Source organism: Hippoglossus hippoglossus, chromosome 8 (genome assembly GCF_009819705.1).
Source record: "Hippoglossus hippoglossus isolate fHipHip1 chromosome 8, fHipHip1.pri, whole genome shotgun sequence".
In the NCBI taxonomy this organism is placed as follows: Eukaryota; Metazoa; Chordata; class Actinopteri; order Pleuronectiformes; family Pleuronectidae; genus Hippoglossus; species Hippoglossus hippoglossus.
In genome coordinates, this window is record NC_047158.1 from 10,365,385 (window position 1) to 10,386,650 (window position 21,266).

Genomic DNA, 21,266 nt, shown 5'->3' on the forward strand with positions numbered 1-21,266 from the left:
AGAGGAAGTGAACGATCTTGGTGTGGTTGTTTGGTCCACATCAGAGTTCAAATGAGATTGTTCCCACCAGCGTTAATGACCAGAGTTTGTTAGAACCACATCTAAAGTGCAATATGTGAACGCAGCCGCATTAGAGAATAAGAGCAGCTGAAGACCACAAACTGCAAACTGGCTGTCAGCTGTGCTGGGAGCATCATGTAGGTTATATTTGAAACAGATATCAGTGGTGACTTTCACATGTGTGTGGGAACAGGGGAGGTCAGAGGTCAGGCCTGGTCAGATGTTCAAATAGCAGTAAGTTGAAAGCTTTAGCATTAAAAGGTCAAAGACGACTGCAGTGTCAACACGAAGACAATGAATAATCAGCTCTCCCACAAAGCAGAGGGCAGCAGTGCAGCAGCAAAGTTGAGCTATTTTCCTATCCGAGGAAGTTGTAAATTGTCTCGGGTTGGATGAGGCATGAAATTGACCTCATTGGGGGGGTTGTAAGGCTCAAATCTGGGAGGTATGATGTCTTAAGTGTTGTTGCTATCACTTTCCTTTCTAAAAAAACTTGTATCTATTCTTAAAGCGATATTAGATACGTCAGGATGGTAAATAAAGCTTGACACTTTCAGTGCTCACAACCAAACAATCTTTTCCTAACAAATGGTTTGGGTTTTTCTTGGAAGATGCTCTTCTCCTACCATCTGGAGTTTTTTATGCAAACTTTGTCCAAGAGGCACTTAAGCCGTGGAGTGATTAAATGCTTTAAAGAAAGCTCTTAATAGCAGGAGCATTCACTAATGCCGGGTCATTTATTGATCTCCTGTGTGCATTATTGTTTTTAAATGAATATTTTAATGTTAGCTTTTAATATGAATGCTGGGGCTCAGTCTTAAGTCCAAAATTTGTATTCAGAATGCTGACTGGACTGAGATGTCTGGGATTTCGTGGCCTCAGACGCTGGCGGGTATTTGGATCTAAGTTAATGAAGCTGAAAAACACCTTGTTGTGAAGAGTGGAAGCGGTAGCACCGCGCGGTGGCTGTGAATTCCTCTTTTAATAAACCGTATTAGCATATTAACAGGCAGTGGAGAAATGGACTGAGGAGAGATAAGCGCTGCAAAGGTAGATAATGTGGAGCAAGGGCTAATAACACAGACAATGACTTAGCACCTGTCCTTCCCTGAGTACCGAACACCATCAAAGGTGCTACTTATAGTTGTTTACTATCAATAAATATAATTGCAATAAATTGGAACACAAACAAGACCATTTAAAATGTGGCCAATGCCTTCAGGTCAAATTTAAATCAAATTGATTTGCAGCAGGGAAATTATTTCTTGGCACAAAAAATAGGAAAGTGACTCTTTGGAGAAAAATGTAGTTAAAGCTTTTGTAGATTTTAGTCATGTTAGTGATCCCAATTTCTGTCTGTTGTTTGGTCCACTTTTTTAGATCTATAGACTACGATATCTCAGAACCTATTGGATTAATTAATATTAAATTTGACAGAAATATTCATGATCCCCAGAGGATGAATCCATTGATTATCGCTTGACTCTTCCTCTCAATGTGATAGGAGTTTGAATTTGACATTGAAACATATGTTTGGACACATTAAGGATGGAATTCTGTTTAACAAACTGCAACAAAATTGGAATGAACGACACTCCCATCAGCCTCAGCTGTATGTTTTGAGTGAGTAAGCTAATGCCTACATGCTAACTAATGCAAATCTGAGTTGGACATGATTATTATTATACCTGCTAAACTTCCACATTAGCGTTAGCATTGTCATCCTCACTGAGTAGACTCGCAAATGCTGAGTAGTAGAAGAAGGAGGATTCAAAACAAAACCATCTGCTCTCCTGCTCTCCAACAAGAACAAATGCTTGCGCAATATCCACATCTGTGCTCCAATATTTGCACCATGTAGAAAAGAAGCAGAGTCATGTGAAAAAGGTCTTCCTTACAGTATTGAAATCACCGGAATGATACAATCTGAAGTTTGAATGCAAGCTCAGTAGAAGATTTCAGTGTGGTTACCACATTTCTCATGATGAGAGGGCAGGAATTACTTTTTTCCCTTCTTCTCGCAAAATATGCTTTGTTTCTCTCCCCCCCCCCACCCCATCAGGCCCGAGATTCCACCCATATTCAAACAAGACTTATACAGTGATATGAGCCAGTCAAGACTTCTGTTGCTCAGTAAGCATTCATGAGGGAAGCCATGTTTACTCTGAAAGACCCTGAAGGCTAACGCGACAGAGCTGACAGACATCAGAGCTGCCCCCTTTGAGCACCCGAAATATGAATCATAAATATCTGATGTACAGTAGGGGCACAATACAACCTTTTGCTGGCCGTTCAGCGCCCACCCATGCTGGCGCTCTCACCTTTGACCCGCCCGGCCCTGAGCGATGGCACTGTTAGCGGCAGAAAACGGGGGCGACTGGAGATGGCACGATAAGTGACCTTGCGGGACGCCCCATTTGAAAGAGGAGCCCTGTCACATAGCACCAGTGGGTCTGTGGGTAATGGCTGCAGTCACATGTGGCGGAGATGAAGTTTCCCGGCTTTCCATGGTGGTCTGCGATGACTGTGCATACAGATATGTTTTCTGCAGCAAGCTGGTAGCGGCATCGCTGATACTCCCATCCTGTTTTTTTTTTTCAGTGAGTGGATATTTTTTAATTCCGATCCTGCTGTCGTTCTCTCTCCTCGACATCTGGAAAGAAGATATGATTGGGGCATTTTTCAAATCCCCAAATCCCCAAATCCCCAGTTCATATCAAGCTGTCACCAAGTGTCAATTTACGCGATACACTTGCAGAGACAGGAACGGCGAGAGAAAGGAACGGAGATAAGAACAGACAGAGAGAGCTGCTGCATATGTGCTGTGCTGGTATTCTATGCTGAGGGGTCGATACGAGTCCTGGGATTTCTTCTGCTCGTGCTCAGGTTTCGCTGAGTGACCTCTATGAGCACCCACACTTGACTACAGGACACACACACACTCTTACTGTACAGGCTCAGTCCTTGGCTGCTCCACGCAGACAAACAGGCTAACGTGGCACATGCACGCTCCTGCTGCCAAGTGCGTTTTGACTTCTACATTTTCCGTTTAGCTCTGGACACTGCACATGTGTGAACCTCTTTTGATCTGAAATTGAAAACACCTCCTGCATGTTTCGCTCAGGCTCTCCTGCCCGCGCCGGAGCAACTCTAGTGTCCGGGGTTGTGTTGATTTGCATTAAGTGTTTCCCGTCTGTTCGAGTGTTTCTCCTCGAGAACAAGAGAGGGAAAAGATAAAAAAAACTGATAGCCGGCTTCTTTTCTCTTTATTACCCGGTTCATCGGTCTCTCCCCCCCCCCGTCACGTCCCACAGTGGCATCTGAGTGGCTCGGCTACCACAGTGGTGGAAGGTGGCCAGTGTGCATTCAGTGCCTTCACCGCTGCAGTATAATTACTCCTGCTAATCAGAGCACTTTACAGCAGCTCCTCTGTTCGTCCGCACCCCCTCCTAACACTCAGCCTCTCTGTCTGCCCTCCCCTCCGCTCCCCCAATTAACCCTCCCTAACAGAAGACAGGGCGCTCACATAATTTGTAGTGTGTGTGTGTGGGATGGATGTGTGCACGTCAGGCGACCAACACTGAAGAAGATTGAGATAGAGGCTGAGCTGAGACAGAGGGAGAGTGTTTGGCGGCTGATAAAGAGGTCATTGTACATGTGCCGAGTCTGATAGTTGCTCATCTCCGCCCTGATCTGGCAGCAGCTGAGACATCAACCTCCGCAGAGGACCCTTGGGTTAACTTCACCATAAAGACCTCAATGGCCCATAAAAATTAAATCTTTTTCTCTTCTTTTTTTTCTCTGCCTCTCTCGTCCACACCCCTCTAATAAACACATCCCCCTGCCCACACGGCCCCCACGCTCATAAAATCCTGGGCTAGTTTTATTTTGTTTCATGAGTGTTTTAAACCCACTGAAGCCAAAATTAAATTGTTAAATCTCCACCGCCGCCTTTAAGCTCCCATTCTGCTCCAGCGGAGGTATGCAGCCTTTTGTCCTATATCGTCAGCCTTGTTTTTCCACATCAGCTCCGAGAAATAGAGGAAAAAGAGGAGGAGTTTCACTAAAGATGTGAGATGTGAGTCAGTGTTATGCGACATCTCTCTTCAGAAAGGGAAACAGTTTATAGTGAGTCCTGTGGTGTGACTGTTGCATGTGTAGATGTGCATGAAGGGAATGTCCCTGCACTAAAGAAAAGCAGTTATAATAGTTTAGGATGACTCAGTGTGATAAAGGTAAAGCTGTAAGGATAAAGGTAGGTCGGAGTGCACGCGTCCCTTCACTTTCACACTTTCCATGCACAATTTATTCTATTAGCAAGCTCGTGTTGCATAGCTAACACCATTAGCCAGGCCTGCATTAGCCGGATGATGTATGGTGGAGCTGAGGAAACCTGACTACGTCCCAGGAAAGGTCAAGAAAAGCATGTAATACAGACGCCCATGTTCCACTCCTCTAAAATGCTGCCTCCTTTTAGACTGAACCAAATCAATAGCTCAGCTTTAAATAGGCCTCTGCATTATTTCTCTGTTTCTAACTATGGCCCGCACATGTGCTGTGTTTTTCTGTCCATGAAAGATATTTTCTAACATTTCAGTAAACCAATCTCTCCCACGGGGGGGGGGGGGGGGGTAGGAATGTCCCGTCATCACCACACAGACACACAGACCAACGCAGACTCTTAATGTCCAACAGAAGTTTTCAAATACATCCACATAAGTTGCCCATCAAGGTCCCATCGGACTATTAAAGGGAGCAACCGTGTGTGAATAATGCAACCAATCAATGTGGAGAAACCTGACTATCTGCCATGTCAGTGAAAAGAGAATATCCTTGTAGACAGCGTTTGGCCATGATGGTCCAATGAATGTCTTTTTTTGTAGATTCTCATCGGACCACATCAGTGGTCACAGCAATTAGTTCCTCAAATGTTTCTCCCTCAAATTCTTTTGTCAAGAACAAAAAAGAGAATTATTTATCGTCATCATTGACAATGGGACACAATTCTCTGTGTGTCTTTGATATATGCTTTAAATATATATATATATATACATAATTAATACATGTTTACATTTACCACACACTAATAGCAATATCAATTTATGTTATTATTTCATCTGTATTTGGTCAGTGGTTTCTGGGTCGATTTATCCAGATTTTGAGATATCTGTCTCAAAAGTAAAAGTGGTTAAAATGTAAGATGCTAAAATCAATGAAATGTATCATTAAAAGAATTGCACTCAGTAGAGTGCATAACTCCGCCAAGGTCCAACAGCCCCCTTATGAAACCACACTTAATTCACTAGATCCAGAGTTTTGTTTGGCTCTGCACCAATTTGCACAAACTCAGTCTCCTAAACTGTTTTTTCCAACAAGATCTATGAATTGTTCTCATCATTCCAACAAGTTTCATAGTAATTTGTCCAGGCAACATGCCTCTGTAAAAACAATGTCTTCATCCCTTTATAATCCTGCCAATAGTTTTCATTGGGAGGATTTCTACAGTTGCAAGTGGTTCCAATGAAAACTGTTGACAGCGAGCTCTGTGGATTATTCACACTAACCAGAACTTTGTTCCTGGAAAGACACACTGCGGTTGAATTATCGAAATAACTTTTTTCAGTGCTGTGAAGCTGTGAGCACTGGAAATTAAAATCCATTTACCACCAGTGCTTTGGGTTGGATGCATGAAGCATATGCAGTACTATACAGAAGTTGAGGTAAATGAGAAATATGGTGTTTATCCATTTATGATTATTTGGGTGACCTGACCCTTTTAAATACGGCCATTTTGTAATTTATACATTTCCACATTGTGAATTCAGCCATGACTTTACTGAATATATTCTGAATGTTGCTGCATACAGTAAATGCGTACACACTTTAGAGACTGACATTGACATGTAATCTACTAAATACTGTTACTTTATGAAACATGACAGTTTGATTTTATTCCTTCACTCAAAACCATTTATTATCCATCAAACTTGGGATTTATGAAGCTAAAAACAGAAGCGGGACAACCTGTGTCACAACTGATTTGACGTTTGGGATGGAAAGTCCCAGTCTTTGGCCTTGAGGGAAGCCTCAGGGGTCTCCACGGGGTTAATCCTGTGGGCACCAGTACGAAGCTAATGAGGAGCAGCCTCAGGTTCTGCTGGGAATTACAGGCTCAGATCTGAAGCAGGCTGCACATTCTCTATCCCCACCAGGCTGCTGAGCTCTGAGGAGTTTTTAGTTTGGCCGGACAGACCCTCTCTTCTCATCTTGCTGTACCGAAACCCCGAGGGAAGGAATCGTGGTGAACCTCTCTACCATGTCACAGAATAGCTGCAGTGTTTCATACAGCACTTTTCAAAACAGAAGCATGATATGACAGATCTGATGGATGAACTGTGTTTTCAGGACAATTCGTGTCCGTCGGAGTGCGCTGTGCTGCTGCAACTTACACCGAATCATTAATGGAGCTCAAATAGAAAGAGGAAATAGGATTTCCTTTCAATTTATGAAAATGACTCGTCTTTAAGCTGTGATAGAAAGCAGACTCATCCTGTAGTCCAGAGCCTTCCTGCTTGTCTGGCCTCAGCGGAGGCTACACTCAAAGTGAAGACCTCCCTGTGGTCCCGGACTTTGTTCTGCATGATCCCAAATGACCTTAATGTTGTGCAAATGTGCAGAAATCAAAAAGATGTGATGTGGTGAGAGGAGAGCAGGCGTGCATGGTGCAGACAGGTTGTGAGTTGGACTGGTGGTTGACAGATATTTGCCCCCTCATAGGAGGAACATTCCTTTTCTTTTTGCACCAAGCAACGCAGCCCGAACCCATTTGTCTATCAGAAACAGCTGCCGCATGTGTGCTGTATCAAACATCTGGTTGGGGATTCGGTGAATACAGGCCTGCAAACAAGTTCCCAGTGAAGATATGAAGTGTCTTGTCATGTCATGTCAGTTGTGTGGCTCCAGAGACAGCGGCGTCTGTCCGTTGGCCCAAACTGAAATATCTATTTGGTACAGATCCCAACGGTGCCCATTGGAGGATTCTTACGAATGTGGCATTTGGTTTTGAGTGCAAATAAGCAGCTGTTGGTAAACCAATGAGGTTAACCTACTGGAAATGGTTAAAATGGTAAACCACCGATCTGCCTAACATCAACCAGTGGCTGTATACTCTTAGTCTTTCTAAGTAGTATCTTGGTGTAATTCTTTATTCCTTTCCCTTATTTTCTTTCACACAGATCCTAACCTAACTACAGAAATAAGTATAGATATATAACTTTTTTAAAAACAGAAATTGGGTCACAAAAATGTAGTTTCATTATTTATTGTATTATTATATAGACGTTTGGTAATTTAAAAAAAGCTGGGTAGTGTAACTTTTTGAAAGCAAACATTAGTGTAAATAAAGTTTTTCTCAGGGACTGAACTTTCAGACTGTGGATTAACAAATTTGGGAAACTATTGCACGCTAAAAAATGTTTTATAACAGTCATTGATGATTTGAAAATAGTTTTTAGTTAGATTACTGACTACAGAAACATCACTTTTATTATCCCTGTTTTTTTCCCCCTGGTGAGTCATGTTCGATGTCGTGAACATGCCGGGAACCGACCATTTGGAAAACCTTGCTGTCTTGAAAGTGTTGCACGTTGCATGATACGAAGAAAAAAAAATCGCTGTTGCATGTTGTTTACAAGATGTAAAAAACGCCTGGAAGTTCAAAATGTGACATAACGTCATGTCAGAAAAAGGTGCAGCGTCATCACCTTGAAAGAGAAAGTAATATTGTATCGTGTACTTCTTTACTCATCAATGCTCCTTTCTCTCATCTTCTTCCCCACAGATCCTAACGAACCCACAGATATAACTCCCACCTCCGACATGGGTCCGTCTCTGCCGTCATTCACCAATTACTTCCCCCCAGATGGCTCGGACAGCCCGTTGCCCGGCGGAGAGACGACCACGTCAAGTGCCGGCTCTCCTCGTTTCCTTGGCCACGGCCTCAACGAAAACCTCATCCCCATCTACTGCTCCATCCTGGCCGCGGTGGTGGTGGGCCTGGTGGCGTACATTGTTTTTAAGAGGTCAGTTTGGGGGAGAAAGGACTGAGATGAAAAGCTACTCTGTGGCTAAAGACACTAGCATAATTGGGTTTGAGCCTCCATCACAATATAATCTAGGACAGAGTGGTGGTGATCTGGTGGGTGAGTGACAGATCTCGCCCCGGAGCTACAAAATGGCGGGAAGGTGGCTGGTGAAATATTCAGGCCTGACACGGCCGGGAGAGGTTTTGACCCACTTTCTGAGAATCACTCGGGCGCCATCATGATTCTTTCTCTCCAAAAGTAGCACAACAAAAAGAAAGTCACAACACTTGAAAGCAATGCAGAGGTCGCACACTCACAAACACATTAGTGAGGACATGCAACAACACAGGCAAGCACTCAGACAGACAGTTACAAGTCTGTGCTAAAACACATTTGGAGCAAGTAAACAAGCTCATTAAAGGCATTGATTCTTTTGAAAAGTGCCGACCAGGGGAAATTTGAGTGCCAGATTCATCAGCAGTCACGCACACATCTGGCTAAAACTCCTCGTGCACTTATGTCATACATAAAGACTGCGTATGATGTGAAGTTCCTCAATGGCCAATATTTTATAAGTAAACACTTAGAGGTGTTAACTGTACTGTACCACTCGATACCTCATGAATATTTGAATCATTGATTCACGACTCATTCTTCTCCTGAATAAAAAGCAACAGTAGAGGATCGTTAAACTTTCTGGAGCTTATCAGAGCATCTTTATCGTCCTGATTTCTGTTCTATTCTTAGGCAAGCAATTGATTTTAAGTTTAAAAGACAATAACGGCAGATTTACCTTTGAAATTCATAGTTATGTCGGACAATGAATCCTTGATTCTGGGTAGAGGTTGACAACTGCATGTGATTCACCAATAACAGTCAGACACTGACTTGTACTCCAAAACTCTCATAGGCTTTCAACCACCTCTATTTGTTTGTTTGTTTGTTTGTTTCTGGGCAAGATTACACTCAAACAACTGAACGGACTTTCATGAAACTTGCTGGAAGGATGCTGTATGGATCAGAGAAGAATGCGTACAATTTTGGCGGACCCAAGAATTTGTTTTCACATTCTTTAACATTGCGAGATTCTATAGTTTCACCTTTCACCGGTATTTATTCAAGTATCTTGATAAAAAGAAATCAGGCACATGTAGGGAAGTGATATCTGTGAGTGTTTGAACTTTGGGGACTGTTGGGCCTTAGTGGAGGTATCCATTCTACCACCAAGCTATAGAATGATTCGATTAGAATCATTGACATGGGGTGAAAATTCAACATCTTCACCAGGTGTTGATCCATGTAGTACACATGAAAGTAAAGAAAAAAAAATGATGTATTCATAAAGGTGGACTTTTGATATTTTAGGTACTACCACCACTGTTATCGTACTACATTTAAAACTATATGTAACAGTCAGCGTTCAATATCAAGCGCTTGTGAAATCGCAGTATTTAACAATCAGATGCCGTCACCTACATCTGTAACGTATCCTCTGACATGCCACTTCTCCGCAGGTGGAATAGCTGCAAGCAGAACAAGCAGGCAGCGAATAACCGAGCGGCCACGAACAACCAGATGGTGACGCCGGAGGGAGAGAAGCTGCACAGCGACAGCGGCATCTCGGTGGACAGTCAGAGTCTGCAGGAGCAGCAGCAGCAGCAACAGCAGCAGCAGCAGCAGCAACAGCAGCAACAGCAGGCCCAGGCTGAAGTCCAGACTCAGCCCTCACACTCTCACACACAGGAACAGATAGGTGAGCCTGAAACTCAATCTTTACTTTACCACTTTCACTCTGTCGTTATGGATTATTGAGTCAAAGAATGGTGAGCGATTTTACACTTTCACATAATAGAGTGTGCATAAAGAGAAGAGATCTAAATACGTTTTCGTCAAACAAACTCTAACTCAACACGAGGCGTGCACACATTCCTCCTTTACGTCGTCATATTCTTGCTTCCAGAGAAACTCACGATCAAATAAATCGACACACTCTGGTGGGATCGTGTGTAGTTTTTCATCCTTGCACAAGCATTTTCCTCAGATGGGAAAGACATTTCTTTTGATCGAGATCAAATACAATATATCACCTGAGAATTACCTACAGCTGCCAAGAGAAGAAAGATAAGGCCAAGTCTTACATGCACGCATGATGTATACGACTGCAGGAATATATAGATTACGAGGCACTGCAGAAACATGAATATGAGGCATGTACCGAAGATTATTATATCATCAAGATGAGGCTGAGGTTTGTTGACAGACGTATCACACAGTTTCTGTACACATCAGAAGTGTTGATATGAGGAGGACAAGTAACTGCATACGCTTGATCTATATTGGCCTTTACTGCTCTGCCAACTCCTCCGTGTCTATATCTGTCTCCGGGAACTCATGAAGTATTTGGGGTGGAGGTCTTGGACAGATTTCGCCACGTAGTCGGGAAAAGCAGAGAAAATTGTAAAGGTTTTGGAAAATAAACTCAGCAGATGATGCCTGGCTTGGAGGGACCAACATTATGCACTTCACCGATCTATGATGAAGCAATGTACCAATGCGTTATATTTAGTGCAGTACATTGCGAGAGAGAAACTCATAAATTGATATTGCTAACTGGATTTATTTTTGTATTTTGTCAAATAAGAAGTTCCAGAAAAAGACTAAAACCAATAGTGTGTTAATTAATCATGAAACTTCCAGTTTCCCTGCCTGTGGGCTTCAGCTCCAAGCCCAATAGTTTCTTCAGATTTAAAAAATGAGACACAAATATGTAATTTCAAGAAGCTCAGTTAATTCTTAAAACTGCTGGGGAGTGTATTTTTTAAGCAAACATTAGTGTAAATAAAGTTTTTCTCAGGGACTATACTTTCAGACTGAGGATTAATACGTTTAAGGAACTAGTGCCTGCACAAAAAAGTTTTAACAATGGTCTCCTGTCCCGTTGCCAGTACAGGAGTTTTTCACGGTGAGTCATGTTTGACATCACAAAGCAACGTGTCGGCAACCTTGCTGTCTTGCATGTGAAAAAAAAAAAATCGCTGTTGCATGTTGTTCCAAAAATGTAACAAAAACATTAAGTACACAAACGTTCATGGCTATTTACGGGGCAAAGGCTGTCAGGTCATATTGTCGCACAGGAAATGGTGCAGTGTCCAGAATGCCAATATCTAGAGGAGGGACGAGATTAGCCCGTTCATCCTAGTGTCATGTTTCCACCACTGCCGATCAGAGCTGGAACTGATTAAAACCTCCATCTACTGCAGTCATTTGACCTGTGAGTGAAAGCCAATTGTATCCATTCCCATAGCAGAAACAAAGCAGATGTTAGCGGATGTTAGTGACCAGTGGAAACATTGCTGTCGGTGTTTATTTTCCTTTAAATATTTACCTTACCAATAAATGCGATGTAGAGATTTTGCTCACCAACACTGCGCACTGATGAAATAAGGATCGGCTGCGAGGTGGGGAAGCTGCACTGAGCGGCTGCAGCAGGAGGATAACCTTTAAACAGCCGAGTGAAGAATAAAAAGCAAACACTGCTGCAGTGAGATGCGACCTCTGTACAACAAAGAGCAGTCTATCTTCCCTCAGTACTCAAATAGCACTTACAGTACATTAAAGAGATGAAAGCGGTATTCTCACTTGATCTATACTCATAAACCTGAGAGGCTTTTCACTTGAAGAAGAAGTCTCAAGTTCAGTCATGATCTTGTTATTCATTGATGATTCTCTCCCTCACTCGCTCTTTCTCTGGATTTCATTTGTCTCCCTCCATAGGCTGTTTTTGTGTAAAGCCTAAGAAATGGTTTAACAGGGATAATAATGCGCTAACAAGCCACACAGCCAACAAATCCTCCCTGGAACAATCCACAGCGCTGTGTCTTGTGTGGGATAGCCTTTACATTCTAATGAGGCTTGGGAAAAGCTTATTTCGTTTTTTTTGTGATTTGTTTGAGTCCCTCTTTCCATTCTTCCACTCAACAAAAACCAAGTTGAGTGGGGAAAAAAAGGGAATTTCTTTTGGAGGAACAGCTCACGATTGGTTCATTGAGAGGACGACTGCCCCGTTTACCCTGCTGCCTCATGAACTGATTGGCTCATTAGCAGGTGTTACCAGACGGGATCCAGTCTCCGTCTCGCTGCCTTTCAAACTCTGATCCAGCATCAGCGTTTAGCACGTGCTAATTGGCATTAGCACTGTCTGCGGGTGCGGAAGCCAATAAAAAGGCAGCAAACGGCGCCCTCACGCAGGGGGTTGTTGGTTCTCCCACAGCCGATTGGGATGTTTTAAAATGCACGAGTGGCTGGGAAATACGCACAATAAATCCACGATAATCGCAGGGGGTTTCCTGCTTCCAACGAACCATATTTTACTGGCAGCTAAAATAATGGTAACACCTTCAGTCAAAACAAGATGGATAAGCTTTGAAAAACGAGGAATAGAGTAATGAAAACGCCCCATGTTTTGACTGACAACATGCAGAGAGATTATTCCCAGCTCGACTCACTGTTGAGAGCTCTGACATGAGGGGAGCTCAGCCTCGCCTCTGTCTGCTCATCTCCATTAAAAACAACAACCAGCCACCGCAACCCCCCCCCCCCCCCCCAAAAAACCTTCTTTTTGCTCTTTGCTTCCCCCTCTGAGTCATGCATATTGAATGAGTTTAAAATTTAAACAAGACTCTGTCCCCTCGCTCATGTCGCCCTAAATGTGTATTCCTGCCCCGTGGTTGACCTCACAGGCGACACAAAATGGAGCCAGTGCAAACGGGTTGTTGCAAAAAGCAGCTGAAAGTCCACAATACAATTAACATAGATTATAATCCATCAGAATTAGGAGACTCTGGCTGAATGCCAGAGCAAAAATAATCAGGCTTTATTTCAGTACCACAATCAACCATCATCAAGCCGTTTCAGGGTAGTTTTCATAACTGTTTGTGATTGTGGATGGAAGCTTCAGGGGCCTGCAGGAGTTCAACACCATGTGCCCCAGAGTGTGACACTATACGGCTGCAAGTTACAGTAACAATGAGCTGAGTCATGTAACGAATGACGAGTGCAGTTCCAGTAATTGAGGAGGGATGCCTCATAGCTGCTTGTCATCCTCGCATATCAGGAAGTTTTAATATCTCAGAGGGAAAGTATACCTAACCCTGGGACTCTTACTCTATAACAGAAATCATTAAGCCAAACTAAGTCATCAACTAAGCTACGACCCTGCCTGTGTTGACTCAATGCAACTTTTTGCACAAGAAGAATTGACATAAAGTCATGGTTGCTGTTTTTTGGATTTACTGTGACATCACTCTGATGTTTGATGATGCTTCTAACGCGCGACAGACCAAAAAAACAAAAAAACGAACAAAAAGGAAGCAAATATCTCCCTGTGAAAAAGAGACAGACGAAGATGTCCAGAGAGTTTGAGGTGATAAAAAACTAAATTCCTGCAGCTGCCCACTTAATTAAACCTTATTCTTTGCCCCTACTCCACCCTTCCACCACCTTTCAAGAATTTGTGTTGTTTTTGTATAATCCTGCCAAATAACACAAACAAACAGACAAACGGCCATGAAAACATAACCTTTGTGGCAATGGTGACAATTCTAAAATCAAATATTTATGTAAGTTCAGCGATTGCTTGGATAGTAACAGTCGAAACTGCCGATCTCTCGCTACTTCAGAATCTGACAATACCAGTTATGGGTTTAATTTGGTTCCCTGGCAGCAAAATACCTGGATTCATTGAGCTGAAATGCTCACAAATCTCCTGTTGAACCTTCTATCTCCTCCTTACTTAAAAAAAAACACATTTCAGAACCAGCACTGGCCGTGGCTATCGCTGTTAAAAATGGCTGATTTCACCCTGTTTAAATTATATCATCTGTTGCAGATCTCTTCACATGTGCTTTCCAAGCCGATGTCTGTGCTTCACATGTTTAAATAATTCGAGCCAACTGGCCTCACAGTTGTGAATCCATTGTCTGGATCAGTTAGTTTGTGAAAGATCAGATGTAAAAGTCGTGTTACAGTTGTTATTTCAGTGTGTCAGATTGGCAATTATCAATGAGTAATCATTATTTCATACAGTCTGCTGCTAATGTCCTCATCCAATGTTGTGAACATTAATTAGGCCATCTTAATTCATCTTAATGTTGATTAATTTGATAGCTACACAAAAATAACTGTCATATAGCTCAACAACAGATGATCCCAAATCTAAACTGAATCTTTGAGATGTACTTATTCAGGGCGAAATCTAAATTTAAATAAATGTGCCCAGGAGCCCACTGACTCATAATCTATCCACGAGTTTAAGGTTTAAGTGGAAAAGTAATGAAATAAGCTGAGCAATGCACCACTGCCCCCAGAGAGTGATAAGTTAAGTAGAGAAATGAGAAACAACTAATATATTTTTTTTCAATTAGTAAAAGTATATTCGTATCTTTTCTTGTGATTACCATGAAGCCGTCTCCATTTCAGCATCAGTCAGCAAATTTCAAATCTTCACCGGGGCTTGGGATCCAATCAGGCCTGCCTCAGTGCGCTGATTTGAAAAAAGAAAGCAGAAGAGAGAAGTGGGCAACAAAGCTTCGCTGCAGTAGGGAGTTCACATTTCAGAGTAGACCTGATTGAACTGGTTCAGGGAAAGACAGCTTGTATTGATTCCTGGAATGAGGTTGGACTCTATTATGTGGCTATTATTATCACTGCTGCCCCCAAGATGAGGTGCAATGCTACTTCAGAAACACTGAGGTCGATGCACAGGTGCCTATATGCCTGAACCTGAGCACATTATCCGTGCTCTGGACAGCGTCAGTGTCTCTCTGCTCTGTGTCACTGACAGTGTCTGTACAGCGCCGGTTTAAACAGGAAGAAAGAGAGAGGGGTGCGATGGACTGTGACCGTCATCGGACAGAATCAACGTGCACAGATACATTGAGCAGAGAGGCAGAGTATGGAGATCTCAGTGCAGCAAAGTATGTGGAAAGTGACCGGTTTTATAGGAAGGGAAAAGGAACGTAAACAGAGGGAGCCTGTGGCGTCGTACAAAAGAAACCCCCTCTTCTGAAGCTCTAAAATAAACCCTCTTGTACTTCACTTCCCTGGCACAAGGATGCATTGATAAAGATGAGAAAACACCCACCGGACTCGGGGGTCCTCTCAGAAATGCCTCTGCATTCCCGAGGGGTTTCCATGGCGCCCCCTGAATTGACAGCAGGTTAAGAGGTTTGTGGGAAAAGAGAATTTGTCTCCCATCCTTATTTGGCCTGTAATGATGACAGTTTAACAGGTTGTTGGGATGAGTGAGCGACACCACAGGGCCCCCTGCAGGGAAAAGTGTGATCGTCAGGTTTATTTTTCATGTAGCAGGACTTATGTAAATGCATGTCTGGGTAGATGGGAAATCATAATCTGAAATATTTGCCTTTGAATCAGAAACTAACCAAGGTGCCCTTAATCAAAGCACCCACTAAAGAGGAGCTGCTCAGTGGGAAACACGATAGGACTTTGTTAGCACAAGTGAGAATGTGAATAAGATACAAAAAAGGAGAGGCAGGAGAAATGAACCACAGCTGATTTAAATACCACCACAAATCACCTGCATGTCCTTTTCCCATAACCTGACATATCTCTCTGTACTGTCTCCCTGCAGTGGTGAGGGTGGACGGTGGCCCCCAGCCTGACTCACCTCCCCCTGGAGTCTGAGGTTGGAAGAAGGGGAGAAAGGAGGCGGCATCAGAGCAGAAGGCAGGGAAGAGGAGAGCGGGGACCTGAACCCTGGACCAAAACCAGAGCAGGGAGCGGCACACACTGCAGAGAAACTGACTCTGATTCTCATCTGAAGTGGCCACATGGCAAAGACTTGACTTGCATGGACCTCCCAGCAGCTTTGGACCTCAGTCCGACTCTTCATCCCTGCATATAGAGTCCGACTCTATTTATCAGTGTGCCTGGACACAACCTCTACAGCAATATCAGTCACTATCTGTACCAACGTCCCTGCAGAGACTTTATCGAAGATATGCCAGTGCATCCTGCTTTTAACTGAATACTCCAGTATCTAATGTTGACATTTAACATCATTCTCTCTAACTGCCAGTTAAGCTTTCCGTCTTTCCTGCAATGAAACATATGTGCCTGAAAAGTAAATAGGCAGAAAGGTACTCCATTATCTCCTCTTTCTTTTCAGCCTTTATTCTCCTCACACATATTCCTCTGTGGCTCCCCACTCTCGGATAACCCTCTCTCCATAGGGTTCGCTCTATTAGGCCCCCGCCGTCATACAGCAACCGGCGAGGGAGCTGTGACTCACTCCCACCTTCCTCTGAAGTTTCCTGATCTTTTACCATTTAACCACTGACATGCTTCATGACGTTTTGTCTTGTAAAGTGTTTGCATCATTGTTTGAGATCGGCCGCACTGACGGCAATTGACTCATATTCGGGGAGAAAGGTTAATGACATGCCAGCCCGCGGCGGCAAGTTACCAGTTTGTCTCAGCGAGATGCTTGTTCCTGCATTTCGTCATCTTTGTCGACTCTGTGGCACATCCAAAAATGTTTGTGGTGCATTCATTTCGTTCTGTGGCTACGTGGCCGATTCAGCAGCGGTGCCTGGACGTGCGAACATCAGAGAAACCTCTCTGGACTGTGGTGCTCTGCTGGCTCGCTGCGATGAGCTGACATAAAGGGAAGTGAAGCGATCTGAAAGGAGCTGCGACGCCATCCGTCACCCGCCTTACAAAGCTGCTCATTGCACGTTAATGAATTTTGGACTGGAAAAAAATGTGCAGACAGGAATCCCATCTTTCATAATTTACATTCACTAAGTGAAAAATTAGGACACCCCTCAGAGGATAACTCTGGTTTCACCCTCCCCACCACCCCCATCTCCACCATCTCATCCTTACAGTTTTGCGTACAGCTCCGTCTGCATTATCGAGCCCGATAAACAGTGTTAAGGTGCTAATGCATCGTCACCGTCTCTCACGTCCACACAGGGCCCATTAGAGAGACTTCCTGACAGGCAGGTAGTAATTACCTCAGGGTTTTAGCTTCATTTAGCCTCTGCTCCACTCGGCTCAGCCACCTCTCATCTGGATTAATGCTGCGGACAACAGAGGGGGTGACGCTGTCCCCCTTTGAAGCCTCGACACGACATTACAGATCCCTCATTCAAGTCCGAGACCACTGACATTTACTACATCGCCATGGTGAAATAAAAGCACTTAGTCCAGGCTTACTTCTAAGGCCGGATGACACCTTTCATCACACAGGTCCTCTTTCCTGCTCCCCCCCACCTGCTGCTTGCAGTAACTGTAAAAGCAGTATACGTAGATACAAGAAAAGAAGGAAAAGAAGTAAACTGTAGCCGAGGTCGACTGCAATGCTTTGGCGTTCATTCCTATGTAGGCACTTACCTTCTCAGGGTCCCTCGTATTGTGGTATGAGTAAAGAAAATGACCAGAGATCCTCAGAGGGTCTGTAGATGATTCTGTAGCGGTACAATAGAGTAGGTAGACGAGCTTAAAGCTAGAGTTAGGTTAAGAATAGAAGAAAGTAGAAAGATAGAAAGACAAAGGTTGAAATGCATGTAAGTTAATTCCACCATGATTCAGATTAATAAAGGAACAGTTTGACATTGTAGGAGACAGGCTCATTTGCTTTCTGGATGAGTTGAATAAGAAGAGTGAGACTACAGCCAGCTTGGCATTAGCTTAGCAGGACAGAGAATGAGGGGAAAAAGGTCCCCTGGCTCTGTCGAAAGGTGCCTACCAGCACCTTGGAAGCTGATAAATGAACATTAAACAGTATCTCTCATATTTAGTTGAAAAACAAAAGTGTTAAACACTACATAACTACGACCACAAGTGAACCCGTGGCCGAGTCATATCAACTGACTCATCTAACTTTCTCCAAGAAAGCAAATTAATTAGAGATGTAAGGTGTGTGTGTTCATTTAAGTGAGATTGATAAGAAACATCAGTCAGAGAGCGGACGACAAAGATAGTGAGTCACAATTTCCTGTATGGATCGGTCACATGGTCATCAACACCTCAAGACATCTGTCTTGTCTCTTCACACGTCATCCGTCCTGTATCGCTGCAGCAGCCACATGAATGGAAACAAATATAACTGCTGCGTTTTGCTCACAGTTCAGAGGCGTTTGGTGGCGACATGTGACCACACACACAGACACACATGCACACACACACACAACTACAGTGGATGATTCACTCCTCTACTGAGAGAGCCGGTATGATTCATCGGATCCTCGCTGTGGCAGTGACATTAAAGCAGACACTGCTACAGTATGAGTGACCAGATTGTTGATTTAAAAAAGAAATAAACTGTGTCTACTCAGACCCCTCCTGCCCCTGAGGCCCAATCAGACCTCCAGCAGCACACACACACACACACACACACACACACACACAATATCCGAATGTACAACTAGAATATGAACTGAAAAATATGCAAGACACATTCAAGGATAAGGCTTTGATACGTTTGCCCTCATTCTTTGCTGTTGTTAATTGTTTTTGTCTTTACATGTTTCCTATTTGTTTTTTATTATGAATAGTATTACACTTTTGAGATCAGTATATTTTCTAACTGATATGTTATTTTGTAGCACTTATTAGATGTTATATGAATGCACTCAAAGAGTGTACCACAGTTCAAGTGCCTGTGTACAGTGTTGGCTCTTTACGTTTAGAAGTTTGAAGATATTTTTTGTCATTTCTTTTCCACTTATTTTATGCTCGTATGTGCATTTGTTTGATAATTCGAGAGCTAATGAAGGTTTTTACTAAACGGAAGTCAAAGAAGTAGATGAACCTTGGAGACGCAAAGAAAACTGTATAAACCTGGGAACAATGTGGAGACTTACAGTACAAATATGTGTATTCATACTGTCCTTTAACATGTTATAAATACTGGCAACTGTAAGGGTCATGTAGCATTATGAAAACATACATGTCACCTTAGACGTCTACTCTCAAAGTCTCACATGCTGTTAGTCAATAGGAATGCGCTCTACTGTGCAGATCTTTTTGCGTGTACAGTCAGTTTCATCATGTTCCTCCATTCCAGAGGCGACAGGACGTGTAATTTGCAGTAACATGAAACCCACGGTGAGGTTCACTGTGGTTCTCTGTGATATTATCACTGCTAACTCCATACAGTTGGATCAGGACCTGCTACCGGGAAAAAAACTAAAACAAAACAAAACTGAATGTCACTCCTACTTACCTACTAATGTAAAATGCATTGTGTAAATGTGAATTTCTTAGAGTTGATACCAGATACAGAAATACACTATAAAATGTACAAAAACTAAAAATGTGTGCAAATGAAGTGAGCATCTATAATACAATAAACAGAGATGTCATTGCATCAAGTGTCCTGTTTGTCTTTGGCTAGTTATTTTTATAAAACAGATCGATTTTATGAATAGTTTATTCAAATGCCTGTAAAAAAAGGTCCCGTTTATTTTCTGAGAAAGCAGCTTATTACAACCAACAGTCATATTTCCACGTTACACTGTAAAAACAAAAACTTTAAATTGCTTGGCTGATTATGATTTTTAAATAAAGTGTGTAAAGAGTATTTAATGGCTTTGTAAACCTAGCAAATCACAAAATAGTGAGTTTTGAACAAAATGGAGGCCAGTCAAGTTAAAAATAGGGGTGTATGTCCACATGCTCCGAGCCATTTCTCATCATATAAGTGAGTGTCTTGGTTGTACATCATAAAGAAATTCCGTCTCTGCAGCAATTCATCAAATAATTCCAGAAATCTCCTTCTGTGGTTCACGCCCATTGAGAAACATTCCACTAACACTTGGCTCAAGGGGAAGTGTAGTGTAGAATGTGGTGAGATTTGGACACACGATACATTCAATATAAATAAACCTTGAATAAACAGGCGACCAGCGCTCTGTAGCAGCCGTGGCTGGGACTCAATGTAAGTGACACTATCACTCACAACAACAGCGCCTTGACAACTGATTCTCCAGTTGCGTACTGAGTTTTGCTTCACTGAGCTCTGAATAAACAGGTAAAAAGCTTTTTGGTGCAGCTGCATGGTTCTGGGGAGCTGGTGAATTACTGCAGGTCACTTTTACAGTTCTAGAAATAAATTCCAAACAGTTTAGAACGGGCACGCCAAGGGTTACATACAATTTCATTTGGCAAACATAATTGTTAACGATGAGTAACAAATTTCATGTTTCATATGAAACATACTGAATAAATCCCACATGACTCTGGTGAGAAATGGGACGAGAATTCTAGGTAGTTAGAACACAAAATGTTACGCTTTTATAATTAGATCAAAAGAAAAGATAATAGTTTGCACAACTATAGGCGATTCTCTTCAAATCTTTTTGAGATTAAGTTGGCATCAAAATAAAAAAAAATCTAGTGCGGTAAGTTGCCTTGAAATTTTGAGTTTTCCAAACCTTTTTAATTTTTGCAGTATAGACGACCTGAGGAGAAAATCAGGTGACGTAATATACAGAGCGACAAAATCTACATCAAGTCGAGGTTGGGATGGATGTATGGATCGACACAACAAAATATATTCACCTGTGAAACCTAACTGCATCTGTGACTGTTCCACAAACTGAACCGGCTGTTTGCTGTTGTTACCATGACGAGGAAGGTTCAGTAAACCTGCTGCTGGTTCATATCCAAGGCCAAAGATAAATTACCATTCAAGTGAACAGGAAAGTGGCCTCAGACTTGTATGGTCTGTTTGTGGTCTGTATTTATATAGATTACCACTCAGAATGCTTTACAATACAGTTTGTTGCCATTCACCAATTCACATACACATTCATACAGTGCAGCTATGGGCAGCACATTTTCTGTGCAATTCAGGGTTAAGTATCTTGCCCAAGGACACTTACATACAGATGGGGAAGACTAGGATCAAACTGCTGACCGCTCTACCCCCTCAGCCACAGCAGCCCCTTTTGGACCAGGAGCTGTATAAGGCTGTTTAAGCCGTTTACATTCTCATTGGCTTATTCACTTGCTGGCAGCACAGTGAGATAAGATTGATGCTGTTATCATAGACTACCAGCAACTCTTACAGGGACTTTGAATGGGAAGCTAAAT

At 42.7% G+C, this 21,266-nt stretch overlaps 1 protein-coding gene across 1 annotated transcript in view; it reads left to right on the plus strand.

Annotated features, from left to right (window-relative positions):
• Window positions 1-19,539, plus strand: part of ngfra (nerve growth factor receptor a (TNFR superfamily, member 16)) — a 35,596-nt gene extending 16,057 nt beyond the window's left edge. Inside the window, exons 4-6 of the mRNA XM_034593570.1 lie at window positions 7,901-8,141; window positions 9,659-9,897; window positions 15,796-19,539. Of these exons, the coding sequence (XP_034449461.1) occupies window positions 7,901-8,141; window positions 9,659-9,897; window positions 15,796-15,848 (533 nt within the window). The 3' untranslated portion in view covers window positions 15,849-19,539. The remainder of the gene's footprint in view (window positions 1-7,900; window positions 8,142-9,658; window positions 9,898-15,795) is intronic.
• The last annotated feature ends 1,727 nt before the right edge of the window (window positions 19,540-21,266 follow it).